Source organism: Prenolepis imparis, unplaced genomic scaffold (assembly GCF_030444845.1).
Source record: "Prenolepis imparis isolate NDT839.2.m4 unplaced genomic scaffold, iyPreImpa1.0 SCAF_1, whole genome shotgun sequence".
In the NCBI taxonomy this organism is placed as follows: domain Eukaryota; kingdom Metazoa; phylum Arthropoda; class Insecta; order Hymenoptera; family Formicidae; genus Prenolepis; species Prenolepis imparis.
Genome location: NW_028141159.1, coordinates 17,485,134 through 17,499,225, shown reverse-complemented (window position 1 = coordinate 17,499,225; position 14,092 = coordinate 17,485,134). Strand labels below are relative to the sequence as shown.

At 33.6% G+C, this 14,092-nt stretch overlaps 1 protein-coding gene across 7 annotated transcripts in view; it reads right to left on the bottom strand.

Annotated features, from left to right (window-relative positions):
- Nucleotides 1–14,092, bottom strand: part of LOC145934074 (atrial natriuretic peptide receptor 1) — a 93,399-nt gene that overhangs the window by 7,866 nt on the left and 71,441 nt on the right. For all 7 annotated transcript variants that reach the window (XM_083034358.1, XM_083034340.1, XM_083034348.1 and 4 more), the window contains 4 exons: nt 6,490–6,639; nt 4,089–4,281; nt 2,201–2,375; nt 772–870 (listed from right to left, as the gene is read on the bottom strand). In XM_083034358.1, coding sequence (XP_082890484.1) covers nt 772–870; nt 2,201–2,375; nt 4,089–4,281; nt 6,490–6,639 — 617 coding nt within the window. The remainder of the gene's footprint in view (nt 1–771; nt 871–2,200; nt 2,376–4,088; nt 4,282–6,489; nt 6,640–14,092) is intronic.

The following is a 14,092-nucleotide window of genomic DNA, read 5'->3' as shown; positions in this document are numbered from 1 at the left end:
ACCTATCGTTCGGAAACTCTCTTTAACGTGCGTGGTATAATTCTCACAACGCACACAAAACGTGCTATATGAAGAAACTCGATAAACAGCCGCGTGGCGCCTTGCGGTGCGTCCTTGCCTCGACGCCGGCACCTAAAGGTCCTTGCGAGGGAGAACCACCGCCCACGCGGCATTAAGCGATACACCGTATACTCGTGCATACCTCGTGAACGTGTCGATAAACAAGATTCATGCAATCAATTTCATCGTGTCGTTCCTTTCGTCAAGCAGCGATCGAAATCATTGTTGTCGATCCGATTGAAAAAGCACTCGAAATTGCTGAATGATCATCGTTTTAAGCAGATGTGATCTCTTAATTAAGAGCCATTAAGAATTTATGAAATAATTTTTCAATATTAATATCGAAAAATTATATCTGTATAATTCATACGTTACGTTCAGACTTATAATTATCGAGAGAATATACTGAAATATATACGGTGCATCCTTAACGATTACACATGAATCGCTGCCGGAAAGATTAGCATGTGGTTATGGCTAATCAATACTTTATGGCTATGCTGAAAATGAGGTAACCACGAGGTCGTATCTCTATGAAAACACTTGAACCCAGGGTCGATTTTCTCTTAAGCGACGACCTTGCTCTCGTGCGTCGCCGCACCTTTACTTCTCCCCTTTAATTACCGCGCGCGTTTATAACTTTGTACCTTCACGTTTTCCCTATTACAACCCCCGACGTCCCTTTGCGAGAATGACTGAGCTGTTAATTACCTTCTCCGTTACTCTCCATCCTGGAGGCTGTGTTGACAGTGTCACCGAACAGGCAATATCTAGGCATCTTAAGACCCACCACACCGGCCACACATGGTCCTGTAAGCAAACGCGTGTACGACCCACCACCGATTACGCTTTACGCCAATTTTATTTCCGATCACATCACATTAAGACAACAGACACGCAATTTAGAAAAAAAATATCTGAAAAAATTCTTCTCCCTTTCGTTAAACTTTTCTTAACCACTTAAAACAGACTTAGATCCTTCAGATCCTTTGAAGATAAAACTTTGTAAAACCAGTTTATTTAAGTATTATTTAAGCGCATCTTTTAGTTTCTTGTATATTGTCATTAGGGTAAATTTGGGAAAATATTTTTTTACACCGTTTCTCGCTCCCGCTAACAACAATGAAAAGATTAATTTGTTATATTTATTGATCATCCAAAAAAATTAACGAGCAATTATTTTCTGGGAATGCTTGTTTACCAGGCGATACGAAAGCAACGTTGCATTCTGAGTCCATTTAAAAAGCAATTAACTTCGCCAATTACAGCTAATCGCCTGACATAAATCATACAGAAATCGCTTCATCTCATGGGAACAGCGTAATCTAAGTTCTACATAATCTGAAAGGATGTTGTTTCGGAAACGAGGTGACATTCGCACGACGCGATTTCACCGAGAAAAATTTTACAGAAAGATGAGATTAGATAGTGTCTGAGAAATAGAGATTCTCGTCACGTAATGCTCCGAGGGTGAATTCTCAAGAGTCACACCGTGAATTTAAAAATTAATAAAAATAGAATTTGGAAAACGCAATGATGTTGTTTATTGGGAAATATAATCATTCATTCGTTCGTAGCGTCGACTTTCCAACAAATTCATTTACACATCAGTTTCAATCGCATCAAATATTGTTTTCAAAGAACGATGGAAATAGATTCGAGAGAAAAAAAAATTCCGTTGGAAATTATTTCGAAATATCGCGCCGCGTTTTTTATTTAATTCATGTTATTCGCGTGATATCAATCTCTGCAGTTTGCGCTCCAACCTTCGTTACATGCAAGCGAAAATCGATTTGTAATAAAAAGCGAAAACACTCGATTTATAAAGCCGTTCTTTAAAGTGTATTGAAAATATTTCCGACATATTACGAAAGAGAATCCATAAAATATAGTATAATAAAGTATAAAAGAAATTTTGTGTGTCCTCAAAGACAAATGATAATGCAAGATGTTGCGGAACTTTTGATCTGTCGCTAAAATTAAAGTTAAGAAATTTTCTGGAACACACTATAAACTATAAGCCGTACACAAGTTGTACCAAAGATCCAATATTGGCAGGAAGCCTATAGGATCATCTTGAGACTAATCTTTTTCCGCTTTGCGTGAGCAAAGAGAAACATGTGATAAAATGTTGACTCACCAGAATGCATGCCAATGCGAAGTTTCAATTGCTCGTTTGGCCTGTGGCGAATACTGAACGTCATTACCGTATCCCTCAGAGCTAAGCTCATCCTCGCGATCTCTCTGGCGTGATTCATGCCGTTTCTTACTGGTAATCCCGATACAACCATATAAGCATCCCCTATCGTTTCCACCTGAAAAGATGTAGAGAAACTTTGCCTTAATACAAAATTTAATATTCCGGGAGAAAACATATATAATAAAGAAGACATAGAGAAGATATAGAGATAACATTTTCGTTAAAAATTTTATTTTAAATTAAATATATATAATTAAATTTATTAAATTTAATAAAATATCTATTTTATATAAAAATGTAAAACATTTTTATGTTAAATTTATTTATCTCTGTCTATTATATTTTTCGTTCGGATTAAGAAGATTAAATAGATTAGAAAAACATCTTTGAAAATAAGGAAAGAGAGAGTCTGCGAAATTGACGTTTTTCTTTTACTAACTGGTGTTTCTATATATATAAAACAAGGAAAACACTAAGATCTTAAGAAGTTCACAATATCGAAATAAGGTAAATGAATTAAAGATGATTAAAGATGAAATTAAATGTAGAAGTATCGCGGAACAGAACATACAGGAATACTATAGACAAATAAACAAAAACCATTTTATTTATCTATCTTAATAAAACTCTTACATTGTCAATATAATTGTAAAATAGTTAAAAAAATTTCTTTTAATGTTTGTTTAATCTGTAATTAGAAAAAAGTAATAAGGTTCAGTAAAAGCTGCTGCAGAAGAATGTATATATATAGTCACGATAATACGGCCACCGTACTTCACCGAGGGGTGCTTTTTAGACTGTAAAATTATAACAATGTTCTCTCTAAGAACTAGGACTGAAACTAAGACACTGGCGCTTTTTCATTAATTAAGAATACGTACTTTTAAACTCGATTAACACAATTATTTTTATTTAATCAATTGAATAATTTTCTAAAGCGTTCTCTCGCTCGCGCAATAAAAAATGTTATATTACTGCGAATTTAACTCATGTATAAATATTACATTACACGTCTTCGTGTTTCTTTTTCATGTCAATTAATAGTAAATTTTTACATATCGTACACGATACCTCTTCCATCGTTTGTTCTAATCTTTCACAAACGCAACGGTACATAAATATTTCATCAGTAGTAGAAAGAGTCAGTTCCACGCGCGGTAATCGCGTTCTTTTCATAGAAAATCGCTCTCGTAAAAAATCAAGGGCAATTTGTTCTCCGGAATTACCATGTTTATCTCTGTCTTACTCGCGTTAGCCTTAACGTATCGAATACACGATAAGTTCCAAATAACGCCACGTGGAGTACTTTATAAATATAGAATCAAGATTTCTAAGACTTTTGATTTCAATGAGAAATACGGCGTGTTGGCTGAGTTGAGATAAATTATACGGATGATCATTTAGTTTGAAGAAATTGTCGGGAAAAGAAATGCGGAAAAAGAAGCGACCGTAGAACGGAGCGGAAGAGACCGGAGACCCCGGGAGAAAATGAGAGAGGACAAGTTTCCTAATTGAAGAAGTCAGACTCTTCACTCGTGAACGGGAAAAACTTGTCGAAACGATGAACTCTTTGTCCATCATTCCGATAAAACTACGTCGGAAGAACTTTGATATTGCGAACAATACGTCACGTGCCATCACGCGGATCGGCGATACCTCATTCGCGAGTGAAAAATGAACGAAAGAAAGTTTATCGCCGTTTCACGGTGCAATATCGTGCTTTGTTACCCTTTTCCCTCCCCGTTTAAAATATTCACCCCTCGACCAAGGGTCGAATCATTTCCATCACTCCCACGGATAGAGTTAAAAGCGGGTCAATACTACTCACCTTGTAGACATCGAAGTTCTCGATAATGGAGTCGAAACACGTATAAAGGTCGTTCAGCAGATCGACCACCTGCAGAGGCGCGCTCTCGGCTGACAGACTCGTGAAGCCCACGATGTCGCTAAAGTAGATTGTCACTTGGTCGTATGTCTCGGCGATTACGCTTTGTCCGAGGATCAGCTGTGACGCCACCGATCTGCTCGCAGAACAAACACGTGCCTTTCACAGACGGCAGTAAAGGCAAAAGAGTCGAAGGGATAATAGACTATTTCGAGAGAGATAATACGACAAAATGAGTCGGACACTCTATAACATTCTCTGGTTATTTCAATTTTTATAATAAGTTTGTAAATTCGAATGTTTTCTTCTTTTTAAATCCGGAAAAAATAATTTTTTTTCTCGCGAGCAACTTCCTTTTTTTAGGAAAGATTGATTTTAACACCATGGTTTTCACGCGCGATATATAAAACTGGGTTTTCAGAAGTTAATTAAAAAATAACCGAGCGCGCGCGAGATTAGCGCTTCTCGCGTGTTCCTATTAGATTTTAGATTTAAAACGCGGAAAAAGTTTTAATTGACATATATATATATATATATATATATATATACTCTTTCCCTTTGACCAGATGAAAAAAATCAACGCGGAGACTAACGCAAATTAATTGGAATTATGGATCCCCTTTACGATATAATAAAAATTAATTTAACACAGTTTTGTTTTACAATATTAATACAGATCTTAGTTCTGAAATTCTGTAAAACAAAATAAATAAAAATCAATTACATCAAAGTGATTACGAAATGTTATTAATCACATAAAGGCAAAATTTCAATCATTTTGCAAAAATCGATTTGTCCGACACAATGATGTATCATCGATGTAATATCGATTAAACGTGACACGCGAGATGGCTCGCTAACTATATTACTGGAACACGACAAAAGAGTTATCACTCACGAGGGACGAGCGATGATAAAGTTTCTGAAGCTCTCAACAAAATTTCCTCGCGCGTCCCTTTTATCTTCGTAAAGTTCATTAAGGTTTCGTACCCACTTGCTCGCAAGAAGTTACACAGGGTATGTTTAACCGCGCACACGCTGTAAAGCTAGATGTTCTCGTTTAAAAAGCGAGTAAAGCCTCTTTCGGTCGCGCGTATATTCGCTCTCGTTTGAAGAAAAATCTCAGGGAAATGTTGAAGGAAAAATGTTTTTATATGCGACGCGTTCGCACCGATATCGTGATATGCGCCGCGTTCATACGTAACAGGAAAATGGAAAAGCCAGCGTTGTATTATGCCATAATGACCCTATAACAATTATGTCGATGACATGCTACTTGCGTCGGATTAACAAATTATTTCCCGAGGCTTCTTGCGTTTTGCGTTGCCCTAGCCCGGTCTTGAACGTATATAATAAATTAAAACGACACAATTTCTCGTATAATTAATCTCGTTGCAGTTCCGCGGATTATATTTCCCGACAGCGCTCTCGGAAAATTGTTTCGTTCGTTTCTTTATCGTTTTATGGGTCTTCATTTTTTTTCAAATCAATTACAATTTCAAGGTTGACCAATTTTCGATAACCTTTAACGTTCGATCGCGCTTCGCCGCGGGTGAGCAAATCGAACCGACCGATTTATATTATATTCGAGCCATTTCCATCGCACATACAATTTTACGCCGTTTGCAATACGAAGGGATTTCTCCAACCGTTAATTTTCATTGCAGCGCATTTTCGCATTTTGATATAAACGCTATTTGATATCTCGATTATTATTATTGCCTGTGTTTGTAGTAATTAGCGGTTTTAATATTCGGCAAAGTAAGCTCTCGTGCGCGTTTATATACATATATGTATATCCGACTGATTTACGTGCACTGTTAAATTAACATATTTCTACTGATAAAGCCGAATAAACAACTCACATGAGAAAAACGCGGTGTTACCACAAACTCACTGACACGAAAATAAGTAAAAAAAATCAATTCGCACTGGTCACAACAAAATTTTAGATTCTAAATATAATTTAATTATTCAAATTGTTAAAATTAATCTAATAAACAAATGATCTTACCAATTTACCAAATTATTAACAATAAAAACACTTTAATGTTGAAAGAAAATTGAATTGGAAGAAAACTGAAGAAAGTTGAATATCAGATATATATGTAAAATAATATATAAAATAAATCTCTTTTTTAGACATTGAAATACTCTTCAAATCAGGTATCTTTTACGTCAAATTTGTCCAATCTGAATAATACAGCTATCTGAATATTTCCGCCAAACACGTGAAGTATACTCGGAATGAATTCTCCGCAGGATCCCACGGTAAGTATATAAGACGGACAAGCTTGTTCTTTCTAAGACAGCTCTTATGTTATTTGCGTTTCGCGTAACTTACTTTGGTAGTAGCTGGTAAAGGAGCTCCTCGCATTTACGTTTCTCCTCGAGATAGTCCGCCGTACGCTCCTCCACCAATGTTTCTAAATTCGTGGCGTACTGCTCCATCCGAGACAATAAATTGTCCAAGATATTGCTGCTCTCGTAGTCTCTGAAACAAATAAACGGACCAAACATACTTAATATTTAATCGTATCTTCGATACACGAGGAGGGAAAGACTAGTGTGGGTTGCTGTGTGAAAATTGTGATATAAATTATTAAACTGCATATCGCACGCGCACAATATCGGATACCAATAGATTGGATGTCAATCGTGAACAATGACTCTTGGAATCTTCTTCGATTTAATCCGTGAGCTATATCCTACCTACCCTATATCGCCCAATTCATGAGAAGCATCCACGATCGGATAGGATGCGGAGGATGGGATAAACCGCAATCGAGACACAGGACACAGCGAGCCATTACAAAGACAATTAATCCAATCGTCGCGATTGCGGTCAAACGTCATGCCTATATCACGCAAACAGGTATGAAAGACCGATATCGAGAACTGTTTGTGATCTCGTCATAATCGATTCCCGTGAAAGCCGTAACCAAAGTAACCAATTTGCTTAGAGATTATTGAAAATCAAATGATTCGAAAATTGTATCTCCTCTCTCTCGATGATCTTACGAATGGTTGAGATTATTCATCAAATGATGGAGAAAAAATTACATTTACATTGAAATTATTATCTTGGCCCTACGTATTGCAATTTACAATCTTAAAATATTTTGCATTTTTTCGACTCTTTTACAGCGTGATAAACAGGATCGTAATATTTTAGAATAAAACTCTGCATTTCTTAGCAAAATTACGAAAAAATTACAGAAAGAAAATTGTAAAAAGAAGAGGCATTCCTGACTCGTGCTTGCTTTTTAAAAATAACACTTCTCGACTAAAAAGTATACAGAATTAATGGATTGCTTTTAAATTCAGCGTTCTTTTTTTCTCATGTAAAATTCAGGAAATCAGACAAATAAAAAGCTTTGTGAAAAGAAATACTAAGATATACAATAATAATGTAGACACGTTATACAACAAAGACAGAAAAAATGCTGAAACAAGTTTTGAAAATTATTAATGAACGCTTGTGCAGTTGATTTATGGAAATTAATTATTTTTCAAAAAAATATTAACACAGAAGATAAAAATAATAAAAATGTAATAAAATAATAATAAAAGTAAAAATAGTAAAAATATAATAAAAAATAAAAATAATAACTATCTTAATATCTCATGAAAAATATAATTTTCGCGATTAAAAATTATCTAATTGAAAACTGATTATAACTTCACCGATAGAAATACTGATTCCATCAAAAATCGCCATGTGTAAGTTCGAAATGCCAAGATTCGCCACAATTTCTTTGCTTACTTTTGTAGAAGAATATAACGACTACTTTTGATAGCGAGATTCTACTTCTCAGGTCACCGACATGATACGCATTCTGAGGATAATAGAAAGGGACGCGTGAAATATCGACTTTCGCTAGAGTACCATTTAGTCGGCGTCGAACATTCAGCTATCGATTATTCAGCCGAATTTTTTTACTTGATTAAATAACGTCGAGTTTAATAGAAATATTCTCTGCCACGCACAATAGCTTACATAATGTGCGTGTAAATGCAAATTTCTCTTGCAAGAGGATTAAAAAATGTGGCGAACATCGAATCGATAAGCGCGATTGATTTATGAACTTTTTATGAATGATATGAAAAATAGAACGTACTTGTTCTTTTTTTAATTTAACAATCATTCATTTACCTCTCGAAGAATATCATTAGACATTACACATATTTCGTTTATTTCTACAATATAAATCCTGTCTTGAAAAACTTGCTTAAATCAATAAGCCGCATTTATACTTTATAACATTTGCCATTCATTGAAATGTTTTGAAACTCATTTTCTATGCTACTTTATTTTAAAGTACACAGTAAGCTACTTATCGCGAAACTACAAGCAAAGATATATATATATAATAACAGAAAAGATTATAGTCCGATTTACGACGTTTCTAATCTATGTAAAAAAAAAAAAAAATAATAATTTGACCCAGTTGATTAAAAAATATTACACATTTGTAAGCATGATATTCCACAATAAAAATAAATTTAATAAATAATTTGAAAACTATCCATTCGAAAGTGAGGTATATTGTATTTTTTAAATAGACGAAAAATTAAAAGAACGATGCAAAATATATTCGACTCCAAGTACATATATTAAAAAATAATCATCGTCCGTAAAGAGATACACAATAATTATATTCGCGAAGAAATATCTATGTATTTTGATAAAAAAGCCTTCGTCTCGATATCTTTACGAATCGCGCGTCAATCACAAGAGAGAATAATTGTGGTAGAGAAAGAGAAGGGCTTCTCTCTAATAACAATAAGACTATCGCGCACACATAACAGTGTCGGCAGAAACGAGCGCCGAAGCCAAACTTACGTGACCTTTGTATGTATATACAGCCATGCTAATGTTGATTTGCTCATTATTCGCGCGGTGGGAGTCGAACGAGCCGCACGTGGACCGCTCTGTGTGTTTGTCGTATTATCTCGAAATACGACTAGTACTATGAGATGCGATTATTCTATACGAACAATTAAAGATATCAATCGATTCATTTGTAAAGCGACGACTAATAGTTAAAGCAATTATTTCACGCGATTTAATCTACATTTCAAATCTAAACGGCAAGGGATATAAATTACGAATTATCGTTTTATTACCATCTTTACGAACGATCATAATTCCTTTGACGATGCCCTCGTTCGACTAGATCTCATTTTGAACACTTTTCACCAATTTAAATTTAAATAAAAACCATTTTCTACTAATAATTTTCGAATTAAGAACACGTAATTATGTATGCAGAATCGAGTAAACAAAGATAGGGATATATTAATTGGTTATTAATAATTAATTTAAAAGAAGAGAATATTTCCCACATAAATTTATGTTGTATTAAATATTTCGCATTATAGAAGGAAACAATGTATAATATTAAATGTTATAGTGTGTTCGCCTTGTGGCCTTCGCATAGCGCGCTATTGTTTATACTTGCAGCGACCTTGTTATTAGCGACGAAACTCGAACGCCAGTGTCGTGAAACGCTCTATATTGCGTATTATATCTCGAAATGAGGATTATTCCCTACAATCGTTCCAATTAGGAATTATCAATCAACGTGATTAATTAATTTCCGCGATTGGCGACTCATAAATATGTCGAGACGTCGGCTATTTGGTAGATATTTCGTGCGATTAATACGCTTCAAGTACGCATCGTGTGATAATATCACGAGTGATTGAAGTAATGAAAAGCTGTAATATAGGTTCGTTTAATAATAATAATAGATTTTCCGGATTTACGTTTAAGAATTGCGTATATATTGCGCCTAATATTGAATTTCGACTATGTATTTTTTGACGTTTCATCGCGCATCTCTTAATTGATTATTAACTCGATTTGCATCACATCGCACGGTATACCAGAATAAAAAGTCACTGTCATTCTCATATATTTTTCGGTGATTGAAAAAATAAAAACAAAACAAAATATCGCAGGATAGATTGATTATAGCATCGCGACACGTTTAATTAATTAATATAAATATTAATTCACAAATTCGACATCTACTTTGTTATAATTTGTCAAAATGCGAGATTTATTCGATCGAAATTTGTGCGAATGGTCTGCAATTATATTTTCGAACAAGCCCGCGGCTAATTAATTTACTATTAATTTTAATTTGTTTCTTTATTCTATTGTGTCATAGTAAATGTACAGATAATGTTTTTATTAGTATCATCACGTAATAAGATTCGCGCCATATAAGGGAATATCATACAGAATGCTGTGCGATCGTAAATAATCATCTTTTCGCGAGTATTGTGCGAATGTCATGAAAAAATAACGAAAAAGAGAGGAGCTTTAGGAAAGCATCATCAGACAACAGCGAAATAATCTTGGAGTGAGCAAATTTCTCGAACATCGTACCGGTGAGTGATAATTTTTTATTTTAGACTCAAGGTAAACATATGTCTACACACACACATATATAAAATAAATATCACAAAAAAACTGAAAAAATAAATATATTAGTCTTCTAACGCGATTATGCTAAAATTGAAATTTACAATAGTACAGATACAGCAGTAAAAAAACTATTCTATACCTTGACGGACATTAATCAACATGGAGAGGAAACTGTTAAGAAAACTGTTAAATGTTAATATTTTCAGTTCGATAAAATTCAATTTTATATGATTTGAAACAAGATAAAATAACATAAGAAGGATATAAAACAATCGGAAGATTGAAGATAAAATATTTCAAACCAATAAAAATCGATAAAATTTTTATACTTTTGTTGTTTCATCTAATCTCGGTGGCTTTAATGAAACGCGATAAGCATTTCCGCGTGCATGAGAATTCATTAAATCGATTAGTTCGATATCATTTCAGAGACAATTATTTCCGCGAAATAGATAAAATTCTATAATTGACTTTGTATATAAATAAAGTTATATATATGTGTTAAAAAAAATTTTGTTTCTTTTTTAAATCTGTTAAGTTTCTTTTTCATTAATGATAAAAAAATTAGTTATATCTCTTATATTGTATGTATTTTATATAGTATATAAATAATATTAATGTTATATATTAATATCCCTTTTTTATGACAATATACAACCGCGTTTTATTAAAATTGTTAAGTATAAAAGAGAGCTCAAATTTATCCAGTATAAAATTTACGGCACATAAAATGGACCAACTTTATTAATACATATAGATCTAGAGGATTTAGAAATGCCGACGAGTTAATTTGCTGTTAATTATTCATGTTGTTAAGTGCGCTGCTAGCACAACTTTTTGCCGGATTCACACGGTAAATTTCGTTTTGTACGCCAGAACTTTTCTGAGATAATTTCTGACTAGACTCGTAAAGTTTTTTCGCGAACTTTTCAACAATATTTCCAAAAGAATTGTACTTACTTATATATAAGCTTTTCTTTACCTTTTCTAATTTTTTTCCTGTGTAAAAGTGTTTTTAAAAGAAATTGTTTTAAAGTTTTTCCAAACACACACAAAGGAACATATAAAGAGAATTTTCTTGCTTGTGTGTGGTATAAACTATTTTCTCTATACATATATGTATACTTCATTTATAATAATTGGTATTCTTAACTGTGTTTATTTTGCATTTGTAATGACATCATCCAAAAGAATCATTAACACGAAGATCTATCATGTATAATCGATCAATAATATGTATTTTCGTGTTATATTTTACTGATTTAAACCGTAAATCAATAAATTCATAGAATAACAATTGACATGCATCTGAGCTACGATTTCATGCGACTTGATTATTATTATCTGAAATTATAAGTATTGTTTCGTACTTTAATAAATAATTAGAATAGCTTTAATAAGTAGAGAGAGCGATATACATTTCTCCGTGGGTGGTTGAATTCAAAGCGAGAGCGAGAAAACCTGCTGCCCTACTCGCAATCCGTGACTGAAATGATACGCAAATTGTTCCACTACGCTGTCGCAGTACTACGTAATTTATGAGACGGAAAATTTTGCGGAAAATGTCCCTTTTCTTGCGAAATTATATCTACGCAAAATCCTTCCAACTAATTTCGTAACCATTAGCAAATGTTTTTAATGATGAAACATGATGATAAATAAAATCGAATAAGAAAATTAGAATACACTTTCGGTAAATATAAAATTCATAAGTGATAATAAATAATATTGAATGTAAATTGTTATTATTTTTTTTACAATTTTGAGAACAACAGTAAAAGGAAGTTATTTCAGTCACTTTGTTACCTGAAGAAACACATTCTCAAAAGGTATCGCGAAAGGCTCGCGTGGAAAGTTCGCGTTTCATTTTGCAACCTTAACATCGGGCTAGCAGTTTTCACGAACCTGTTTTCATAATTCCTTTATGAAATATTGATTACGTAATTATCGCTCAATCTAGTTTGCAACTTGCAGTGTAGCGCACGTGCGTTAACGTTAATGCCGAGCCTATCATCAGCGGAGTATATAGAACGCACGTGCGCGTAGTTACGTAGCGAGTCGTACCACATAATCGCCTTTCAAAGAGACGCCGTAACTATATTAGTTTGGAGAAATTGGTGTTCTATGCTCCCCCAGAATGAAACTCAGACGCAATTATTGTCGCAAAAAGTATCGCAAAATAATCTTGCGGATAATTTTCGTCGATAGCAACCGATGTCATCAAAACTTCTATGAATATCTGATGAATATCGAAAATTACTTCGAAATTTTGATCGAAAAATTTGTAGTAAAAAATTTCTGAAATACCCAACGAACAGAAATAAAAATTTTAATAAATTATATTTATTAACATTTTGTGTGTGTGTGTTTGACATTTTTTTCGCGGTATCAAAGGAATTAATGACGCTTTCAAAAACGAGAATCTCCAATTAAATTCCTAAACAATATATAATGAACCGCTTTGAACATATATTTATACTTGCAAAAGCGGGTCTGACCGTCCAACTATGACACTATTAAAGTTATAACTCGTCATTGAAGTCGAGTGCGAACAACGCATGTCGTGTGGCATACGAAGGAGAAACAGAGTGATGTTTGACTGTTTAACATTGTACAAAAGCGAATATAGAGTGTTGACAGCATGAAGCATATATTGCATACATATGCATAATAAACCAAGGTGTCTATCGCATACGATTTTCTCACTCATTCAAACTACAGAACGACGTTAGCTACAACCTTGCAATTTTCAAACTCAAAGGTCTCGAGAAAACGAGGAGCATATTAAATTGCCGAAACGTATAATCGAATCTTCTCTGTCTTTATTAATTCCGTCTGAAGATACACGAACTACATTTTAATCAGCGAAAAACCTAATGAATTCAACATACACGAACGTGCTTCGCGATCAATAGCTCCTCTTTAAGCACATCGGTTTCTGTGCTGCAGCAAAATCGATGAAAACTCGTCTTCATATAGTGATCACAGTGTGTTATTTCATTAATGAAATGCTAGTAGAGAGTGTCCCTCTCTTAGATTGATTCAAAAATATACTTTATACGATTCTTTGAGGAAAATTTGTCATGAAAAAGTCATCGCTTGCTATTTTTCGATTCTCTAAATTTCTTAAGTCTTAATTAAAGTTCCTCTATTTTAACAAGTAGATCTTTTATTAATTAAAAAACAAAAATTTTGTTTTATTTAAACTTTAAAACTTATATTTAAATTTTGAAACTTATATAATTTGCATGGAAGCTTTTGTGAGCTAAAAATAGTTTCGCAACGCAGAGTTTCTGAAAATTCTTGCTAAAGAAATATCGATCCTATATCCGCGTCGAATACACTATCCGCTATTAAAATACTTTTAATTGGAAAAAATTTATAATTTCCGTGTGGCATGTACGCGAAAAAATAAAAAAAAGAGATAAACTTTTCTAGCCGATAGCAAGGCACTCTCTGTGAAATGTTATGAAATATTTTCGATATCGATTTTATAGCTCGGAAAATA